At 42.8% G+C, this 21,227-nt stretch overlaps 1 protein-coding gene across 1 annotated transcript in view; it reads right to left on the reverse strand.

Moving 5' to 3' along the window:
• Nucleotides 1–13,003: 13,003 nt before the first annotated feature.
• The window catches only part of URI1 (URI1 prefoldin like chaperone), a 42,485-nt gene continuing 34,261 nt past the window's right edge, over nucleotides 13,004–21,227 (reverse strand). Inside the window, exons 7-11 of the mRNA XM_065640800.1 lie at nucleotides 19,563–19,743; nucleotides 18,734–19,001; nucleotides 18,025–18,167; nucleotides 16,110–16,365; nucleotides 13,004–13,846 (exon numbers count right to left, since the gene is read on the reverse strand). Coding sequence (XP_065496872.1) covers nucleotides 13,658–13,846; nucleotides 16,110–16,365; nucleotides 18,025–18,167; nucleotides 18,734–19,001; nucleotides 19,563–19,743 — 1,037 coding nt within the window. The 3' untranslated portion in view covers nucleotides 13,004–13,657. The remainder of the gene's footprint in view (nucleotides 13,847–16,109; nucleotides 16,366–18,024; nucleotides 18,168–18,733; nucleotides 19,002–19,562; nucleotides 19,744–21,227) is intronic.

A 21,227-nucleotide genomic window follows, 5' to 3' on the forward strand; every position in this document is an offset into this window, starting at 1 on the left:
CCACCAGGTCTTCTCCTTGCACCACCAGAGATGGGTGGCTCAGCTCCAGGACTTCCCACCCTCCCGCAGCAGCAGGGCAGAGCAGCTCTTACCAGGTATCTGCTCCTTGAAAGTGCCCCATATGCTACAATGAGTATCCTCAGTATTAAGGATGCCTCACTGTTTTGCTTGGTGAGCAAATTTCATCAGCATGGTCTCTTGTCCTCAAGATCAGGTTGGAGGCTGATCCTGAGCAGCAACTGCTGACTTCTCCCTAGACGAGTACTTTGTCTCTCAGAGTGACCAGCCCCATCTCCCTCCCCTGTATTTCTGTTTGGGTAGTTATCGTGTCTTAATAATTTCCCACATGGCACTGTATCACACGCTTTACTATGAGCGATGAGATCTACTTCATTTCTTTTATCTAGAAAATCAATGATCTTATCAAAGCAAGATATCAGGTTTGTCTGGTGTAATCTACACTTGGTAAAACTATGCAGAATTTTAGACCATTTTGCAATTCCTTCTTTGGTTATTATTTCTTCAAAACCATGTCCCAAGCTTTGCATCTGGCAGATCAGCTCAGCAGCTTCGATGGCCTGGCCACAGCTCTACATCACAGTGTAACCACAGCCACGTCTCTTCAGACCATTCCTGCAAGGGTCACCTTCCTCATACCCTTTCATACACCCAGACAAAAAAAAAAGCTACATGAAGCACATATTTTTTAAAAATTAATTACTGATTATTTTATTTGATGGGGTTTTGTTCATCTAAGGCTGTCCCGTATCTGATGCCTCCATCACCTTCTCTGCCATTCTCTGCTATACGTGCAAGTTAGATGATCTAAAACAGCCTTGGGACATCGTCTTTGTATTGTTTATATGAGGCTACCACAGAGACCCACAACTTCAGAAAACAGGACACGGGTCATCTGGGCTTCAGAAAACCAACTAACACAACTATTTTTTTTAAGGCAATTTAACAAAGTTTGCACCTCTGGCGAAACGCTCACTGCAGCTCTGCAAATAACACCAAAGAGAACAGATCAATGTAATACCCTATTGACAAAGTCTGAACTACGATACATATATTTTGTACATTTTTATTACGTTCATGTATGTTGATTCATAGCTGTTTTATCAATAAAAAAAATGCTGCACAAAGTCTTATAATATAACTGTCACCAAAAATCATTTATTACTAGGATAATAACAAATTTTATGTGGACAGAGGTCCTTTGTGGTAAGATTTTGAATGAGGGAGAGACAGACAGAATTTCCTGCTCTATACAGCACCGGCCTAAGGGAAGGTGGTGATTTCTATCCACTGTATAGACTACACAGGTGTGCATGCCTTTATCTACATGCCCATGCTCATGAAGGTCAGTTAGACATTTGCCTCACATAATCTTAAAACTATTTCCTCCTAAAGAAAGGTCTTAAAAGGTCTACAACATGCTTAAAACAAGACATATTCAAAAACCGTGAAGTTAAACGCTTATCAAACTTGGAAGCCATTAATAGCCTCTCATCAATTATACCTCAGAAACAATTACAAAGGGCCAAATACTGCAGCCTTTCATTGAGCAGATCTCCCCTCGAGGTCACCGAATGGGGTAGCTCAATTAAGAGCTGCAGCATTTGGCCCAAACTTAGCAGTTTACGTATCGTGGTGTCTATTTTTACAGCGGAGGCTTTTGGGCAGGATGTCCCCAGCACGGCCAGGAGCCACCCCAGGCCCCAGCCCAGGGACCAGGAGCGCTTCCTCTTTGTATCAACACACAAACACAACAGCAGAACTTTTTCTTGCCTGTGCATGACAGTTGAGGTTAAGGTACAAAGCATGCAAACATAAACCCTCTGGAGTATTTATTATAATCCATTTGATTAAATTTACCAAAAGGTACCACAAACTTCCAAGGGAAAAAAAGCCTTAGCTTTTGAGTGTAAAAAAGATGTAACTATATTCCTGGTAAACCTGGCCTTTGTGTGCTATACGAAGTGACTATAGTCTTGTGTTTCAAAGATATTCTTCTTGAAAAATATCCATTGTTATGGCATTTCCTTGACTAAGTAGAAATAACAGAGGTTATGCTTCAGCTATACACAACAATATTATTTCTTTTAATATATAAATGTGCCAAAAGGTACGTATATAAAGAATGCTGATAGAGCTCCTAGAGCTGTTCTTTGCTTTCTATTGTTACAAACAATAATTTGAGGAGTGGAGAAAAAAAATCCCACAAAGAAGGATTTCAGCTTAACACGAGCAATACTCCTCCTGCACATCTTTCCTTTTATGCAGTTTTGTTTCAGTGATTTGAGCATGTTCTAATTTTGTCATTCAAGCCATCTGACTTTCACTGCTCTATACAAACAAAACCTAATTTAGTCTGAGATGTTTTAAGTCATAACAATGACGGATGGCCAAGGTTCAGGTGTGCTAGAATATTTAAATACCTAGTCTATATTTTCCTGATATAAAGACAGGCAGCTTTTTGTACTCTGATTAATTATGATTTTGTGTCTGAAAAAAATAGCTCTTTCTATTCTACATTATTAATTGGTTATTTAATTAGGGATTCTGGTAGCTTCAGATGTTGGGTAGCTAAAATTGTGCTGTGGTTTAAAAAAAAAAAAAAAAAAAAAGAAAAAGACTAGCTCCATACTGTTGCCTTTTTGTATCTTATGAAGGTCACAATAAGATGTGATTGTTTGGCACAGCAGCAGTGAATTATGCCACCCAGACAAGCTTTTAACCTATGTGCCTTCACTCTGAGTGAGACACACAGGGATGTGCTCTCTTTAAACAGTTCTCTATTGAAGAGGATTCAATCACCATAATGAATCTGAGGCCAGGCAGCAATCTTCTTCACTGAAAGAATTTCTAAAAGATTGTAGAATTTGTAAAACGAACAGCTCACAGACTAAATGGCTGTGTGGGTGAATCAATTATTGCAGGGCTCGCAGTAGTCATAATATTTAGTACATATCATAGAGTGTTTCAGGTACAATAAGATATGCTAGTTTTTTCTCATTCCTGCTTGAAAGTGCTATGTGCTCCACCAAGTTAGTCAATCTTCAGGATCTAGTTAGAACTAGTATTAAGTCAATAAAAAAATCCATCTGCAGCTGCAGTGCATGTACCAGGATTCAAGGGACTCGCATTGCTAAACAGTAATTGTATTAAAACGTACACCACTGAGCTGCTCATCAGGAAAACACATGATGTATCATGAAACACAAAACACATCAAGAGCTGAAATCTTTTTAGAGGTACAGTAGGGCCAATGCCGAACAGCTTCCTTATTAATACAATAATTATTTTACTTTGACAGCACCATTTATAACCATATAGTCTGTGTCCAGCTACCCATATTTCCATTAATCAATGGATTTGAAGACAACTGTCATTTCATTTTATTATGACTTATAGGTTCATTGCAGTTCACTTAAAAGTTGCGATGAGCAAGACACTGATGGGCAAGAATCAGACTTTTGTGGGCTGCCCAGTGCTCGTGCCCAGTGCTGGGCTGGATGGCAGCGAGTGGCCGTGCCCTGGGTGGCACCCAGGGAGGCTGGGGGCACATGGCGCCAGTCAGGATGCCAAAGGGAGCAAAAGGGCAAGCTGGCCGCTGGAGAGGTGCCGAGGCCGCGCTGATGGGTTAAAAAGGTGGACGGGCACTTTGGCTCGCAGCTGGGACATGCAAACCCCTCTGTCTCACAGCAGGACAATGCCAGGATGCGATGGGAAAAAATGGGAAGGGTGCCATTCAGCCTTCAGAAAGGAAGCATTTCTGCTAAAACAAAAAGCCTTGATGGCACCATGATGTGTCTCCAAAGAACCTGAGGACACTTCTCAAACCCTCAGCCTGGCCAAGATTTTGCAGCACCCACGCGGCACCCAGCCACCTGCAAGCAAACGGACACCCAGCATGTGGCCCTGTGGTTTGGTTGTGCCAAAGCCAAGCTACTGTGTCGTGAAGCCATGTCAGAAACCACCAAATACACTTTCACTTTGGGTACAACCTCCCCTAAAATGCATAGGGCTAGATGGCAAACAGGGTGTCCCTTTAATGAAACTACAACATATTAAAAATTATTACAGCTTCGTCTTTTCAGGTTTTAGACAATGTAATGTGATTTATTCAAAGAAATGCTGATGATTAGACATTAAATGGCACTAAATATTCCACTTCCTCTGCGCTGCCTGATAAACTGGTTTCATTAACATTATAAGTAACAAAAGTTTCCATTTCAGTCGGCCCATTTTGTTTTCCTCACGATCTAAGTTGCAGCTGCACAGCACTATATTATAGGGACCTCGCAGAGCAGCAGCTTTGGGCTCTCCATCACTCCCCACGGTTAAAGGGACCGAGCCGGCTGCCCGGCTCAGCATCCCGGTCCCCTCCCGCCGTGAGGTCCCGGGGACACCAGTGGCACCCTCTCTGCCCAAGTCGAGCAGGCACCTCTTTGCCCTGGTCCCCAGCCCACGTGGGACACCCCCATGGCGGGTTTGGGGTGTTCATTCCCCAGAGCCAGCGCAATCATCCCGGCTCCACTGACATTGCCGATGCTTTTTTCCCCTCAAGAGATTTTTCTTCAGCCGCGAAGTCTCTCCCTATTAAATCATGTGCCTCAGCCTTAAGTGCGGGTTAACCCCATGCCCTGAGTGGAAGCTACTATATTTGTCAAGGATACCTCCGTGATTTATGTCTGCCAGCCCTATAGGAGAACTCGCATCTGGATATACAGTGCCTTTACATAATGTTCAAAATCAGCTGTTCTGCCTGCTCCCTCAGAGACCTCGCTCGGGGTCTAAAACTGCTGGAATTACAGCTGATTCCCAGTTCAGGCCCTTATCTCAGGCCCTGTTCGGGGCGCCGCAGCCCTGCAGCACCAGGTACGAATGCTCTCGCATGGCACCTTCCCGAGGCGCCGCAGCTCGCCCGGCGCCTTCTTTCAGGGAAAACCTCCCTTTGCCATAAGCCACAGAGACACTTTTTGAAAGACCTTTTGAAAGTAAGACTGCAATTTAAGCGCACGCCAGCCAATGCTCCGGTATTGAATAAAACCTCGCTCCTGCCCTCGGGCAGCACCGCCTGTGCAGGGCGGCCCTGGCTGTATTTTGGCTGTGGGCGGGGGTTGGTCCAACCACCTCCCATCGCTCGCTATGCGGGAGAAAGCAAATCTTCTGCACCCACAAAATTCTGACTCAACGGGGCGATGAAGCCACATTTGCTTGGTGTGAATTTGGAACAACTCCAAGCACACCAACGTGCTCACTCCAGATGTACCGCTGTGCATTCAAGCGCTGGGTTTGGCCCCCCACCCCGTGGGATGAGCATCACCCCACTCCTTCCCCCTGAGAGCAGCCGGTACCCGCGCAGAGGAGACCCAGCAGCACCGAGCCCGGGCACCACGTGCCTTCCTCCTCCCGCTCTTGGGTAGTGTCTCCACGCACACAGAGATATGTAGATAGCTATATATTATTGTTTATGTAAAGCCATAGCTTTCCCTTGATTGCAAGGCATGGTGGGGCTGCTGATGAGGTTTGCTGTTGACATTTCTGCATTAGCTGGCTTTTGTCAATCCTGGCAGGCTGAGAAATTCTATCTTAAGGGCTGTTCTTTATTAAATTTGCAAGATACAAAACTGTGACTGACTCTTTTCTTTGGTGAATGTATAAATAATAAATCCAGATCGCTAAAAATAACAATTAAAATATTGCTCAAATTTAAAAGCAAAAAAAAAAAAAAAAAAAAATTGTAATTTCCAGACAGCTTCGCGAGGGCTGCAAGAGCAGGCAGAGGTGGTGGGCAGCATCCCTCCTCGAGGGCTTTTGACAGCTGTCAATATTCAAAGTGTTTGAGGAGGGGGACAGGGTTGGGGAAAAAAGAGCGCGCCTGAGCCAAGCTGTTACGTGTTTTACCAAACTTTGTCACAGAGTCTTTTATACAACTCCTTTATGCAGGATCTGTGACATAATTCCTATTTTTTTTCCACCAGCCATTATATATGATAAATAAAACAATGCACTGAAAACACTGAAATCTCTCATCAATGTCTTTGTGAAAAGGGCCCAGATAAATGAGTCTTGGAATCAAAGGCAGATTACATGACTGACCATGTATCATCCTCTATGTATTGAACATAGTCTTTGTAAAGATAGAGCGGTAATAAAAAGTGGTATTGTGTGCTGTGAAAGGCTGTGTGGGTCTGTGCATGACTAATCTGTCTTTCTGCATTATTTTATTCAATCTTCTCTGACTTTATGCCTTTGACATTTTTGCTACACTCAGTAAATTTGAGTGAATAGGCAATTTTAAAGAATTTTTATAGGGCTTCAGAGAAGTCATACGCAGACTGTATCTTTGTTCAGATTTAACAGTTTAAATATTTCCTTTGTCTAGGATGCAGAGTAATCTTTAGGCAGAGGAGAGGAGGGGGATGGGGTAGGAAATGCCTAAACCTCCCTTAATATTTTGGCAACCTTTTGGTGGAGCCGGCAGCGGGTGCAGCACAGCAGGGCTGAGCCCAGCAGATGTGGGGTGCCCCGGGGAGCAGGGGGTGACACTGGGGGTGACACTGGGGGTGACACCGCCGGATCGGGCCCCGACACAGCGGCCAGCCAGGCCGCCCTCAACTTCGCCGCCTCCGCCAAGGGCTGCGGGAATCTCAGCTCCCTCCACGCAACTCAAGTGGGAAGCAGATGAAATGTTTAAAGGGCTATTGTGAATACGGGCTTAAATATGATCCTCTTGCATCAGCCAATTTCTCTGACAAGATATTGCAAGGGTTGCTGTTTCTTAGTAAATAATGATTTTATTGCATCTCTTTAATGAACTGATAACGTGATACACAGTAAATTATCTGCATCTATAACATTACTGAGGATAAGCAGCGTGGTTTTAGTAATTTATACCACAGAGAGACATGCATTATAAAAATAGGAAAATTATTTCCTTTGTTAAATTGTGCAGAAGTCTTTACCTGAGGAACACCAGACAGATTAATCTCCGGAGATCCACTCGCTTGTATTTAAGCTGTTGAACTGTTCGCTGTTTTTTCCTCAGAACAGTTGAAAAAAACATTTTGTGAGCCAGAATTGACACTGTGGGTATTGTTCCTGCTCACACAAGTTATTAAAATAATTACTAAGCTATTTTGAGGTAACTTGAAGCTTTCTTTAAAACTTAAATCCAAATCTGAAGGAATTACCGTAAATGATTTGCATCGATGAGAACCAAAGTATGGCAGACAGCTCAGCTGGGCACCCCCTGGCAATGCAGCCCAAATCACTTGGAGCACCCCCGGGTGCTCACTTGGCCCTGGCGGGGACCAACGTGGGGGGTGCTGGGTGGGATGGGCTGTGGTGGTGGGAACCGAGGGATGCCACGGGTTAGAGCGGGCACTGCTCGTGGGGCTGCAGAGGGGCTCACACCAGATCCCGGAGCGGCACCAGCGGTGCTGGGACCTGCAGCATCACCCCGTGCTGCAGCCTCAGCCTCGCTCCCAGCCAAGGGCAATTTCTGCCCAAAAGTGTTCGGGGTTTGTAGGCTGGCTGCAGACACCCGCAGTGCTCACTGCCACGGGGCTGTGCCAGCACTGACCCCAACTTTCCTCACCAGCTCCCAACGGCCCAACAGGGCCTGGAACTGAGATTTATCCCCGAGCAGGCGCAGGGTGGGTGATCGGTCACCCGCGTGTAGCAGGAGATGGGTGAACCACATACTGGTGAATTTTTCTGAGCTGTCTGTACACAGGGCAGCTGGGAACAATGTTATGATGTATCAGAGTTTTGTTTGTTTGTGGGTTTTTGGGGGGTTATTTTTTGTTTCAGTATCACCATCATTCTCTCAAACTGTACCAACAAGCTGGGATCCCATTAATCCACAGCCCACCCTGCCAAGAGGAGCACATTGCCGGCAGAGTACAATCTTTCTAGATGTAATCATGCTTTAGCATCTTACTTCAAAATTTTAACGGGTAAAAAATTCCCATCTTGGTGCAAGATTGCATCATGAATTCCCTCTGCCTTGTACAGCTGGGGTGGAAAAATACTACTTTTCATCCCTGTACAATGCTTGATGTAAGTTTCTGAAAATGAGCACTCTAGTAAGCCTAAAAATGTATGATAATACGATTTCTTTATAGATCTCTGATAATAGATGTGGTTTCTGTTACCCCGTTACCACATCAAGGATTACTCCTGCTCCTTCAGGAAGGACACGGCACCCTCCTCCTCACAAGCCGTTACCATAAAGCGGGATAAACAACAAACACCACCTTATCATTAGCTGCGTGGAGCACTTCCCATTGATTTATGACACTCAAGACCGGAAGGCTGGATCAAGCTGCAAGTCCCTTTTTTTGCAAATACTATTTTCACGAGATCGTTGTAAAATATAAGGAGCCTCCTCACCTGGCTTTGGTTTTGTTTACAAAAAATGTTTTACAACTTGCAGGAATTCTTCCCAATATTAGTTATTAACAACCCCGAGATGGCATTTGCATTTTTATAACCTTGTTACTTAAAAGTGAAACAGTAGAAGGAAAGACTTAGCGACAGTGTTGCCTTGCGTGCTTTAATCCCAGCCTGAGCTTTTTATGCTTGAGAGCACCTTATGATGCTGTAACTAACCTCAAACCTGGAGCAGCAGGAGGGCAACAAACCTCCAAATACAGCAATGTCATGCTTTACAGGCATACTCTCCGCAACAGCATGAATGAAGAAAAAAAAAAGCCCCGTTGCCTAGGAAACACTCTAGTCTTGGTAATTATTACTGTAACTGTCTGCACACCCCACCTATAACAGAAATGAATAATAAATTATCAGCGCTGACTGGCAGCTTTCCGCTCCCGCTCCCGCTCAGCGCTGCCCCCTACCGGCGCGCGCGGGGCGCTGCACGCGCCGCGTGCCGGACCCCGCGCAGCGCGCGCGCGCGCGCGCGCGCACCCGCGCAAGGGGCGCGCGGCCTTTTCCCGCGCCAGCGCCCCCGCCGCGCGGGAAAGGAGCCGGCTGGCTCGCGCTCCCGCCGCCGCGCCGCGCCGGGAAGGGACCGATCGTGCCGCCGCCTCCGGCCGGGCCGCGCGGGGCCGGTTCGCGCCGGGCGCTCCGGATCAATTAAGCGCCACCGTCAACAAAAGATGCGCCATTTGTCTCGGGCCGCCCGGCTCGCCGCGCGGTGTGAAAGGCCCTTCCCTTGGAAGGCGAGTTTGTTTAGAAATTGGAACACTCGGGGTGATTTACTGGATTTGATTTAAAAGACACAGCGGGAGTTGGCAAAATTCACATATCATGGGGTTAATGTGGGTTAGAATGGAGCTATTTGTAATACAAAAATATTGCATACCAAATACACACATCTGATTTCTTTTAATCCCAGCTCATTTTTTGCAACATAAATCACTTTTTAAAATGAACAGCTAAAACAGCTGGTTTAGGCACTCTTGAAACATACAAAAAATCTGCTGCTTTAGGTGCTCTAAGTGGGCAATGAAAAGTGCTAAGTGCAACTAGGCTTACAGGAGAGAGAGGGAAATAAACGCAGCTTACTTCTAAACACACATCCCAGGCTTTGCTGACCCACGCCAGGCCCGCAGCTCAAGCCCAGCTCTGGCTGCACCGATGGCACCACGTCCGCTGCCTTTCCTGCAGCTGCTGCGGGCAGCATTTGCTCCACTCCGGAGCGGGGGCATCCCCACCGCACAACCCCTTCCCTAGCTATGGGCCCAACTTACCTGTGCCCAATTAAAGAAGATTAAAGAGTCAAATTAGCCTCCCAATGAGGAATGGAAGTGGAACGGGTAGTTTGCAGTGCATGATGCAATTGTGGCCCTGCAAAGGGCTGTGTGGGGCAGTGGGGCACGGCTCGGCAGAGCAGGGCTGCATTTGCCCATCCCCGTGGCTGTACAGCACCCACACAGGCTGCTGTCACCACTCACGTTTTGGCTGATTATCAGCAGATTTTAGTGGAGATATGTAAAGTCGCTTCCTCCAGCCAGAAGACTCAGCATTCTGCATAGAGGCGGTGGTGGGCAAGGGGCCACTTTGTGAACATGGCTGTAGGCTGCATGGACTCCACTTGTCGCTTCACTAGTTTTTCGCTCATCTCACCCCTTCCAAAAGCACAAGGACCAAACACATCTCATGCAGCGGTGTCTTCCCCCATTGTTTTCTCCTGCTGCATCCACTAGCCTGCAAAGTCGTGCCTGGCTGCACTTTTCAGCTGGCACCGCTCACCTGTGCCCCAGTGAGCTGGGGACACTGGGACAAGGCTGGGGACAGGGATCTTTCCAGCATACGCGTTCCTGTGTCACCCTGGTGAGCAACTGCCAAAGCTGCCCCTGTCCTGGCCGGGCCACATCCTTCCTGCTGAGGACATGCAAAAGCTCTTGGAAAACACTGAAAAGAACCAAACCCCCTTCCTGAGCCCTGTGCCTGGAGCCCTGGGCAGCGCTGGCAGACCAGGAGCCCTTCTGGTGGCAGCAGGAGGAAAAGACTTCCAAGGGTGTTTCAGAAATCAATTAAACTGTACCCTTACTATTATTTAAGTGAATAAAATATCTAACTGCAGCACTGGGGGCAAAAAGATGCTTATACAACAGCTTAATTTACTACCAGGAACCCTGCATGCCTCAAATTTGGGGCACCATCACTTCATCCTAGTGTTTCATCTGTGCACTGGTGGTCATCTGCGTCCGCTTGATGGCTTCAGTGTTGCACTAGAGGCAAATTTCAAGTCCTCACTGAGATGGGTCTTCATGTGATCATTCTTTTCCTCCGTCTAGGTTTTTATCTGCTTTGGTAGCTTGATTTTTTGTTTGTTTAAGCATTTGCAAACATTGTCCTGAAATCCTACGGCCATCTCTTCTTGCTGTAGGCACTGCACAGCAAAATCTACTGGTAAAGCCCAAGTGAAGAGGCCAAAGATGAAGGATCATTCCAGCCTGCAAACCCTCTGACAATTAAATATACTGCAAAAAGGGCACAGACACGTTCAGGCTCCCTATTAGGGAAAACACTCATGTGCTTAGTTTTAAGCATGTGGTTAAATCCATTCTTCTTTGCAAAATCTTTGAGACATAAGCACATGCCAAAGTGCATTCCTGAGTAAGGATGCTTCCCTGAACCGAGGCCATAATTCATTAAAACCCAAGGTGCATTTATCCTACTTTTTTCCTGTGAGCAGGGATGTGAAAAAAAGGGGAGGAAGAAAAAAAGAAAACAAGCAAAGAATTAATTTTGATTTGAAACTGATCTATGGTGACAAGGGGTATTTGGTTTTGTTGAAGTAACTAGAAGTGGGAAGTATTTCAGAAGATATCTAAATAAATCTTTTTAAAGGGGTTTCTCTCTCTCTCTCTCTCTCTTTCTCTCCTTTTCCCTCTAATTACCCATGTCTGGTAGTCTTGGATCTCAACCCCTTGTTATTTAAAATACATATTCATGGAACTATATTTTACAGTTGCACTGTTCTGGTTACAAAATAGCTTCTACTTTTCTAGGACATAATTTCATTTTGTTTAGCCAAGAATTCATTAAAGAAGCTATAAATAACCTCCTTTAAATATTTAGCCGTGAATAGAGGGTGGACTGGCATTGATGGCTTATTTTAGTACTAATGCAATATGCTTTAAAAAAAAAAAATCCGCATTTGAGCATGAATCAAGTTAATCATTAACACTCTCAATGTGATTCGCAGGATCTGCTTAAAATGGAGATTGCCCCCTCCCAGCCAGCGAGCTTCGGGCGCAGGAGGGCTGCATAACTTTCCCTTCAGTTTTTCTTTCGGCAAAACACAGTTTGCTCCAGAAAAAAACCACAGGCTTGTGGCTTCAGTGGCTGCTCCCCTGGGCAGGGACCCCAGCTGCTGCTCCCCCAGTGTTTTCTGTCCATGAAGCTACAGCACCTTCCCAAACACAGAGCAAAGAACATCGCAGTTAGACGGAGTGCAGCCTTTGTTAAAAGTCATCGGAGAAAAAGAAGTCCAAATGCCTCCACCTCCCTTTTAAGCACAGAAAACTGTTGAACAAGGGAGAGTTGGTGATTGTGGTTTAAGGCATGAAGCTGCACTATGAGCTCATCTGCTGTGATCTGAGAGCAAAGGGCACGAGCACAAGGCACCATTATTTTAGGGGAGGTGAGGAAACGGCATGAGCTGCTGCCCTGTTCACGGACGGCCAAGATTTGGAAAACCAGATGCTGGTGGCTCTCAGGCTGCGTGTTCACAATGTCACAGAACTGCAGCCAAAAGCAAACCCTTCCTTACATCACTTTTTGCCTCACTTTTTAGGCTGTGGTTGGATGATGTCAGCCGGAGAGTAACATCAGTTTAAGGTATTCCAGCTCCACGTGCCTTCTGCTGACGTTTGCCCTCGTCCACACTCAACACGTTACCTCTTGAACTGTGCCGAACAGACGTGCTGAGAAAGAGATCGGGAAAAGCAGCGACTTCTAAAAAACATGCATAACTATTGGAAAAAAAATCCAAACCCAGTAGTTTGGTTTTTTAAACCCAGCTCTGTCACCTATTATCATTCAAGGGGTGGCCGCAACCACAACTGTGTCGGCACAAGGGAGGGGGTGGCAAGAAGACACGCAGGAGCTGCTGGGCAGGGACTCCTAAAGCCAGGACTGCGCTCGGCCAAGAGAAGGATACACAAAACTGTACCCCGAGTGCTGCAGTGCTGTTGCCTTTTGAAATAAAGTTGAAGCATTAAGGCATTTTCCCTTGGTGCTGACTCCCTCTGGGCATTCCCAAGACAATTACAATGTTCTCTGAGTATACAAAAGAATTGGGAGATTTTGTAATCAGAGTCTGAGTTTATGCTTCTCTCCTTAAGAGCATTCAATTTCCATGGACATTCATTAGCAGGAGGTTAAAGCACAATGGCAGAAGAGAATGGACGGCTTTTATGTCCATGTGGTAGTAAACACTTCAAGCTAGAAACGCAAATTCAAACTAAAAACCTCTCCATGTTGTTTCCAAATTAGTAGTAAAGCAACAAAACCCACACAACTTTCACAGCTTTTTTACTGAAAATTTAATTTTACAAAATACCCTTTTCCATCAAAGAAACTTCCCTGCAATGTACATGAACCCAGCGTTTTATAGATCTGTACAGTGAGATATCAGAGAGGTTTGAAAGAAGGAAAAAAACTTTTAGCAGACACCTAGTTGCAAAACCTACAACAATGTGAATACAAGTGTGTCTTAAAATGCTAAAGCAAGTAATGCAATATAACTGGTGAATCTATTTGAAATGTGAAAAGTTTCCTTAAAACAGTCCATATGGTACATAGAACATCACAGCTGGCAGAAAACTGCCTGTGTTTAGGTTTAAACACAAAACCAATGTATGTGAGGAACAGTTTTTGAAAAAGAACCCAAGTGCTGCTATCATAAGGCAAACATATACCAAGGTGCTGACAGCACACAGGGAAATAAAGAGAAAATAAGATGAACATTCAAATGTTCGAACACTGAACTTTTTTTTTTCATGTTGCCAAAAAAAAAAAGAGAAACCAAAAACGTTTAAAAAAATAACCAATGCCAAATTAACATAGGACACCCTGTTAACTAGCTAGGTTTAACGCATATAGTTTTACAGAACCTCAACAAACGTGAAAACAGGCCTGAGTACTCCAGCTCCGGCTGGCCAGGCCAGACCTAGTTAGTCTGTTGCATTCTGGCAGCTTTGAATTTTGAAATCCTCTTTGGAGCTTCTTCTGGCGCGTCGGACAAAACTTCCTCTGATTTTCGCTCCAGAATGGTCGGCAGGACTGGGTGAGCAATGACTGGGTGTGGTATTAAGGAGGGAGACAAAGGCTCCTTTTCTATAACAGTTCCAGAAAATGCCTACGACAGAAGAGAACACTCAAAATGAGCTAATAAAATGCAAATGTGAAGCTATGCCCATAAGGTCATTACCCTATATTAGCCTGATTAGGATTGTTATTTCTTTTAATCAAAAGTAAAGAAATGTCTTTAAATCAATGATTGTTCCTTGCATAAGTAACCAAATTGTAATTAACCTCAAAATATAGCTTGTTCAAAGATGACTGAATGAAAGACAGTGTCTTAAAAGTACTACTTAATCTCATTCTTACTGCATAAATGATCTAAAAATTTGCTTCCTCACTGACACATGCTGAAGAAATAAAACAGCTGATGTAATATAGAGTTTCATCTTAGATAAGAAATGGAGAGATTTTGCAAAGGTGGAGTATGTCAGCATTTCCATCATACGTCATATTTTATGACTTAACATATTCTAATCGCATCAAGCTGACACACTGCATCCAAACTGGCAAGCACACATTTTGTTTGTTCTTTTCTCCTTACCAAATATGATCAAAAATGGTGAAAGCAATTTATACTTAAGAGAATGGCAAACTTGCTTCCAACTATTTCTCTCTATAAAAGGTCTAATAAAAACATTTAATGTTTAAAAATGATAATTTATATGCAGCTGATTATATGACTTAATCCTTTTTAACTTAGCTAAGAAATGACCATGATTCTTGGAAAACATTGGGAGGAAAAAAAGCAAGTTGGAGCTACTTTTCATAAACATATTTAAAAATAAATCACTCTACTATGTATTGAAAACAGAAAATTCTGAACGCCTAAGGACAAGGGGAAGCAGTTTACATCCAAGGTTTGATGCTCATAGTGGGCACAAAGCAATGCACACCAGATTTATTAACTATGCTTAGTTCTGCTTTTTCATAATTCAATTACCAAGAAAAACAAAGCAAAACAAACCAGCCATTCTTTTCTTGCAGGACCTGCAAAAAAGCAGTGGTTTTTTGTTTTCTGCTCCAATAGCCAAAATATGCCTAAAGCTGTGCCGGTACACAACTCTGTTGTTCTACTAACAGGTTTTTTTTTAAAAACAGGTAAGCAAAATACAACCCGAGAAGACTGTGGTAAAATTAGAAACAAAAAGAAAAAAAGTTAGCGTGTTGCAAATGGTAATGGAGAAATAATGTATTTCGAACACACACACACACAAAAACAACCAAAAGCAAACCAGCAGCATTTAAGAAGGCACGGCTTTAACTGGAGTGTCTTGCTCACTCTCCTTGAGTTACTTAGAAAATATATTATATTGTAGAGAATAATCATGCCATATTCAGAAAATGGACTAACGGATAACATCTAAAGTGTACTTAGATGTTTTATAAAAATATAGCAAATATATTCCAGAAGGTATACAATGTGAAGTGCTAACTCTACAGATTGATCTTCCACCAGGAATCTTCACATCCTACCTGGATTCATCTGTAGCCGTCTGTATAAAATACGACAATAAACAATAGGTTTTATGGGCAATTCATTTCTTCTCGAAAACATTTGTTCTAAAAACAGTGTCTTCGTTGAACTTGCCCATTGCATTGGGAACTACTGAAAACTCAGTTTCATCTTGTTTGAAAATATTAGTGTAAGTTCTTACAAAATAAAAATGAAGAATACTCCATGCCATGAACTTCAGAGCAGCAGCTACATTTAATTCTTATACTCATCCAGTCACTAAGCAACTGTACGTTTTCCCTTACGTTGAGCAATCTCTTTCCTTTACCGTGAAGCTCTGAACTTTCCAAATGTGTGAAAATAGATTGTTTGGGATCCCTAATGGGCCTAGTCTGGAATGGGATGAGTAGAGGCTTAATGCTTCTTTCCACAGGGCAGCTCCTCTGCTTTTGGCAAGTCCAAGTAATCACTCAGCTGACATTTGTGTGGTTTAAAACTTAAAAACACCCCCTGGAAACTAGCTGTCCAGCAGCTGTGCACCAGAATATTGATAAAACACAAGCAGAGAGAATTCACCCCGCCCTCTCACTAACTATGAAGCAAGATTTTTTTTTTTTTTAATCCTTTGTGGGATGTTTAAGGAAGAGCTTCAGGTCTCGGGGAAGCCACCTGGTTCATCTCCTCCGCTTTGCCCATAGGATGCGTATGATAGAAGCTTGCCACCTGATAATGTCCTTCTGGAGCAAACTAGGTAGGAGTTAGAGAATTGCTGTAAAGAAGTCAAACTGATGGTATAGGCGACTACAGTCGTTAGATTTCTCGTTTTCATCCCTGCCAAGAATCAATAATTAATTAAAAACTGTACCTCAGTTGTCCCTGAAGAGGGAGGAAGCTTTTTCGGTGGCTGCTGCTGCCCCTCCTCCTCCTCGTCCAGCCTGCCTTCGCTGCTGTCACTCTGCGTCACTTCATCACAGCTAATGCTCCTCTGAACTCCCCGTCTGTCATCAAACTCAGCAGCACTGTTCTCACTGGTATCGCTACAAACACTGTTCTCTCTGCTTCGAGACTTCAAAATTGATTTACGAGGGACATATTCTCCATTCACAACATCAACAAAGACTCTGTAAAGGAAAATGTTAGCTTTAATAAACCATTTCAGGATCAGATGACAAATTTGCAGTGATCTTGCTTTGTCTTTCGTACAAATTAATTATGATGTGCTTTTCCAACTTTTTCGCTGCAGAATTACAATACTGTACCTTTAGAGGCATTTTATTTACCAACGTACAAGAACCAATTCTACAGAGCAAACACTGTTATGCTCTTTATTCAAGCATTACATTGGTATACTCTTTCAGCAGAAAATGTATAGCTCTTTGAAAAGTGTTAGAAAACAGAATTGTGTGAGTTACAAAAAGTTACAAAAAAGGTAAACTAAACGATTGTCAGGGTTGTTTCTGTCAGAAGACAGAAGGTGACAATAACAGAAGGTTTTCTAGAATAAAGTCTTTGTCAAATGTAGAATATAAAAACAAATACTTGAAACATTCATTGCACGTGGAAAGGATGAAGCTTTTCCCTGACAAGTGCCATAATCTTCTGCTTTCAGTCAAAAAAAATAAAATAAAAAAATCAGCTTTTAAGATCAGATCAACACGAAGACACTTTTAGAGTATTAATAGACTGTAAACTGATGAAGAGGCCTCTTTCTACAGTTTGTACTCCATCCCCGCGACTTAAAGAAGTCAAGGGTGTGTGGAGGAGCAGGAGCAGCATTAGAAGATGGTGCCAATTTTATCAAACTCGTAAGGGAGAAGCCCAATGACTGGATGAGTTTTAAAGGTGTTACTTGTTTCTGAGCAGCTTTATTCATCAGGCACTCATGGGAACACTTGCGTATCTCTACAGAAGATGGAGTTCCCTTGCAGAACTCAGGGCGAGCACCATGGCAGAATCCTTTACCTCCCCTTCAGCCCCACCAACTGTAATTACAGGATGGGTTTTAACTTTTCACACTTTGTGACACTTTTTTAAGATGTTTAGGTGCCTCAATACACTGACATAAAAATGCAGTGTGATTTTCACAGGCATTTAATCAACCAATCTAATAGGCATCTATGTTCATCTTTACAAACCTAAACACTTGCTTTAACTCTCCTGTCACCTTAGTTTAGTATTTTATACAGTCCCCTAAGCCCAACAATATTTTTAAGCTGAGCATGAGTGTTCTACTGGTAAGCGCTTCTTTTGACACAGAATAGAGACAGTGATGGACTAAAGTCAGGGAGACAGAATGCAAGAGAAACTATGCAAACAAAAGACCTGAGTATATTCTAATTATACTGTAAAGAAGAGACAAAAATGAGGAATTAGTAACTGGGAAAGGAGAATTACAAGTGATAGATCTGGTCAGCTATGTTTGAAAACAAACACAGAAGCAAATGAGGTGGCATTAACCACAATAGGTAACAAACTGCTGTATCTCTTTATGCAGATCATATGTACTGGCAAATGTACCTCAACTTCAGCAGCTCTGAAAAAGTAGAAAAATGATTAATTGCTAGTGGGAAAAGAATATTTTAAGCTCAGAAACATTTTATGGGTATGCAAGCAAAGCAACCATGCTGAAGTCACAAACTTTGATTTTTAAGTAGTAAATTCAGTTCCAGCTGTATCTTTCAGGAAATAGTATGCTCGGTTTCATACCATAGGTGAGGAGAAATGAAAAGGGAAGGTCTGCTAAGGGGAAAGCTCATGCATCAATGCTATAAATCACACACCGGTAAATGTCTGCTGGGGTTTTGATGTTGGGCAGCTCTGGAGTTACATGGCCATTGCCATTGCTGTTCTTCCTTTTACGCTTGGCCTCTTCTTTCTTTTCACTGAATTTCAAAGTAGTATTTTTTCCTGTGTTTATTCTTACCTGAAAATTGAACACAAATGATGGTCTAGACCATAAAATCAACAATCACCAGGCTGTACATCAACTGACTTCTGACATTCTCCTATCCAAGCAGTTGGGGACTATGAACCACAGCTAAGTTAAACAAATGTATGAATGGTAACACTCTTAGAGTGAACTGGCTATTCTTTATCACTTGCACTAGGCTAGGGCATTTCTTTGGACTAATGTGCATAGATTTTGCATATAATATATGACAATCTGCTTATTCAAACTCTGCTCAACAGCCGAGCTGTTCAACAGTCAATTTCAAGTCACGTAAAAAGTCATTTTAAAAACTCCTAGACAGGATACTACTTTTTACAACAGCTGGAAGCCAGAACAGCAAGGCATACATTTGAACATCATTTTTTATTATTGTATTAGGAACTGCAGGAATTAAACAATGGGTTTCAAGCATTCGAAAAAAAATGCAAATAAATGTCACCTACAGTTCGCATTCTACATTATCTAGAATTTTCTATTTTAGATATGGTATATGTTTATGCAATCTCTTGAGAAAAAGTTAAACAAAACAAAGTACAAACCCTTTTAGGCTCAACCGTGTGAGAGAAAAAAATGGTTGGAATAGAGCTATCTCCCGTATCTGTGTCATCTTCATCATCACTGTGATAATAAGTGGAGCCATTAACTCGGCCACTGAACAAGTCTGAGTTTGTTACTTCTTTATGGAAGTTGCCCTGAGTCGTACGGTCTTCTGCTCCGCAAGTCCCATTCAGATCTGTCCTCTTGTCTTCTTTCTCCTCTTCAGAGGAGGGTGTATCTTCTCCATTTGTCTCAACTGTATCAGGCATCCTATGAAATGAAAAATATCTAACTGAGGCAAGTGAGGCAATTCATACTCTTGAGAGACACAGGCATAGAAAGTCATGAACAAGCCTGTACATAATTTTCTTTAACCAGGTAAAGATGGAACCTTTTTTATACTCTCTAAGAATGTCTACATCCTTTCCATCTCAACTGGAACTACCAAAAATGTGACATTCTGGCTACTGATTTAGGATCAGAATAGATCTAAGGATGTCATTAAACACCAAATGTGTAACTCCTACATTGTAAACGATGGATTTTACTAGCCTGTGGGAAATGGATTTTACTTTCCCCTTTTCTATCACCTCAAAGAAAAAAATACTATAATACTGGACTGCTGTGGCTGCACAGAGGCACATTTTTGCACCTTTGGCCTTGCAGTGCACACTTTGTTTATGTTCAACCCTTCTTCCATCTATTCTAATTTTAACTGCATCAGTCGAGTCAGCTATTTGCCCCTACAGGGAGATCTTTTGGTTACAAACAGACCCACACACTTGTAGCTTTCTGAACTCCACACCTGAACGTGCTACAGCAGTACAATACCTGTCAAGTTCACCAAGTATCTCTTCTTGTCTCTCGAGCTCTTCTAAGCGGGCCCACAGTTCCTCCTCTGACTGAAAATGGCCCTTTGATTTCGTATCACTTCCATTTGCTGGAAAATCTACCTCAAAAACGTCCGATACTTTTGGCTTTGAATGAGGCTTGTGAGCAGTTCGGTATTTTCCTGTGTAACAAAAATTGAGATGCAATTACCAAAGCAATTGACAAAAAACCAAAAACCAACCAAACAAAAAAACCCACCGCCACACTGGGGGAAAGAATTGAAGAATATGGGCAGAATATTTTTCATTTCAAATGATTGTTTAACTGTTTAAGTGAAACTGTCAATGAACCAGAGCACCAGCACAAGATAATAGTCTCCGGATGTTACAGAAATACCGAGGCAAAGCAGAGATGTTTATTTACAAAGTAGGAGACACTGGTCCTATGACAGTTTTATTACAATGTGGGGTTTGTTACCGGTTTGTTACCCCTTGTGTCGAACAGTAGACTTTGATCTGCTCTGATAGAAACCAACGTGTGAATGTGACATTTGCTCAATGTCCCATTAATAGCACATTTTATTAACTGGGAAAGCAAACCTAGTTTGTACTTCAGCTCATTTTGGACAAAGTCACCTACATTTAAAGAGCAGTCTCTTTTTGTTTTGGGTTGTATTTTTTAAAATTTACAATGAAGATCATTAAAAATTATCTCCAGAGTCATCGGGAAAATCTGACCAAAATCCAGTCATTATGAATCACTTACTTTGGTGAAAATGAAAAGCTCTGAAAAGCATCCAAAACCCAGCCTTTCAAAAATAATAAATATAAACCCCTTTAAAGCTTCAGAGGTGACCTGAGATATACACTTGTGAATAAATGGCAGTCACCAACAAGTTCTTGCTGGCATGTAAAAGCTCTGCTACCTCGTAAAATGGTGCATCCAGGGAGGACGGGGAATACTTTTTCCTGTTTGAGTGCTGTCTGGCACATCGGGAACAAGCCGCCTGCCAAGAGCACGAATGCTTCAGCCCCGTCTGTGCAGGGGCAGGACCGCTGCTTTAATTCCTGGGGATCCGCCTGTTCCTGCGTGGTCCCAGGGAGGTTCCACAGGGCAGCACCTGCTCCTCTTTATGGAAGTGGGGACCCTTCCCCTTCCATCGCTGCCACAAACACACCCAGCACTGGGTCTGTACAGCGGGACTCCAGAATCTCGACTGGTCTTCATGAAACTCTGCTTTGTGCATCTAATCAACAGTACTACAATGTCTTCGTTATTCAGCATCCTTCAAGTTTTGAAATATCCTTCTGTTAACCAATTGTGTGGTCATTTTTTTTAAATTTTAAGAACTCATGGCTTAAAGATATCCTTATTCAAATATGTCATCTTATACTTTAATCCTGAGTTAAATACAAATTCAATAGCAACATTAAAAAGCAAACAGGTGACTGTAAGTAATGTTGGAATTTGTGTCCCCTACTCCTCCACAGGATAGCATTTTTCATCATCTCATTAAGAAAAGGCTGAAATGTATTTTATCGAGATTTGAATATAAATTGAGATAAGCCAAGCAATCAGACTAGCTTGTGAAGATTTCATTTGGTATAATTACAAAATTAATAAATAAAATTTGGAAGGATTAGTTAACAATCTATTTCAATTTGA

This window comes from Caloenas nicobarica, chromosome 9, assembly GCF_036013445.1.
Source record: "Caloenas nicobarica isolate bCalNic1 chromosome 9, bCalNic1.hap1, whole genome shotgun sequence".
Classification (NCBI taxonomy): domain Eukaryota; kingdom Metazoa; phylum Chordata; class Aves; order Columbiformes; family Columbidae; genus Caloenas; species Caloenas nicobarica.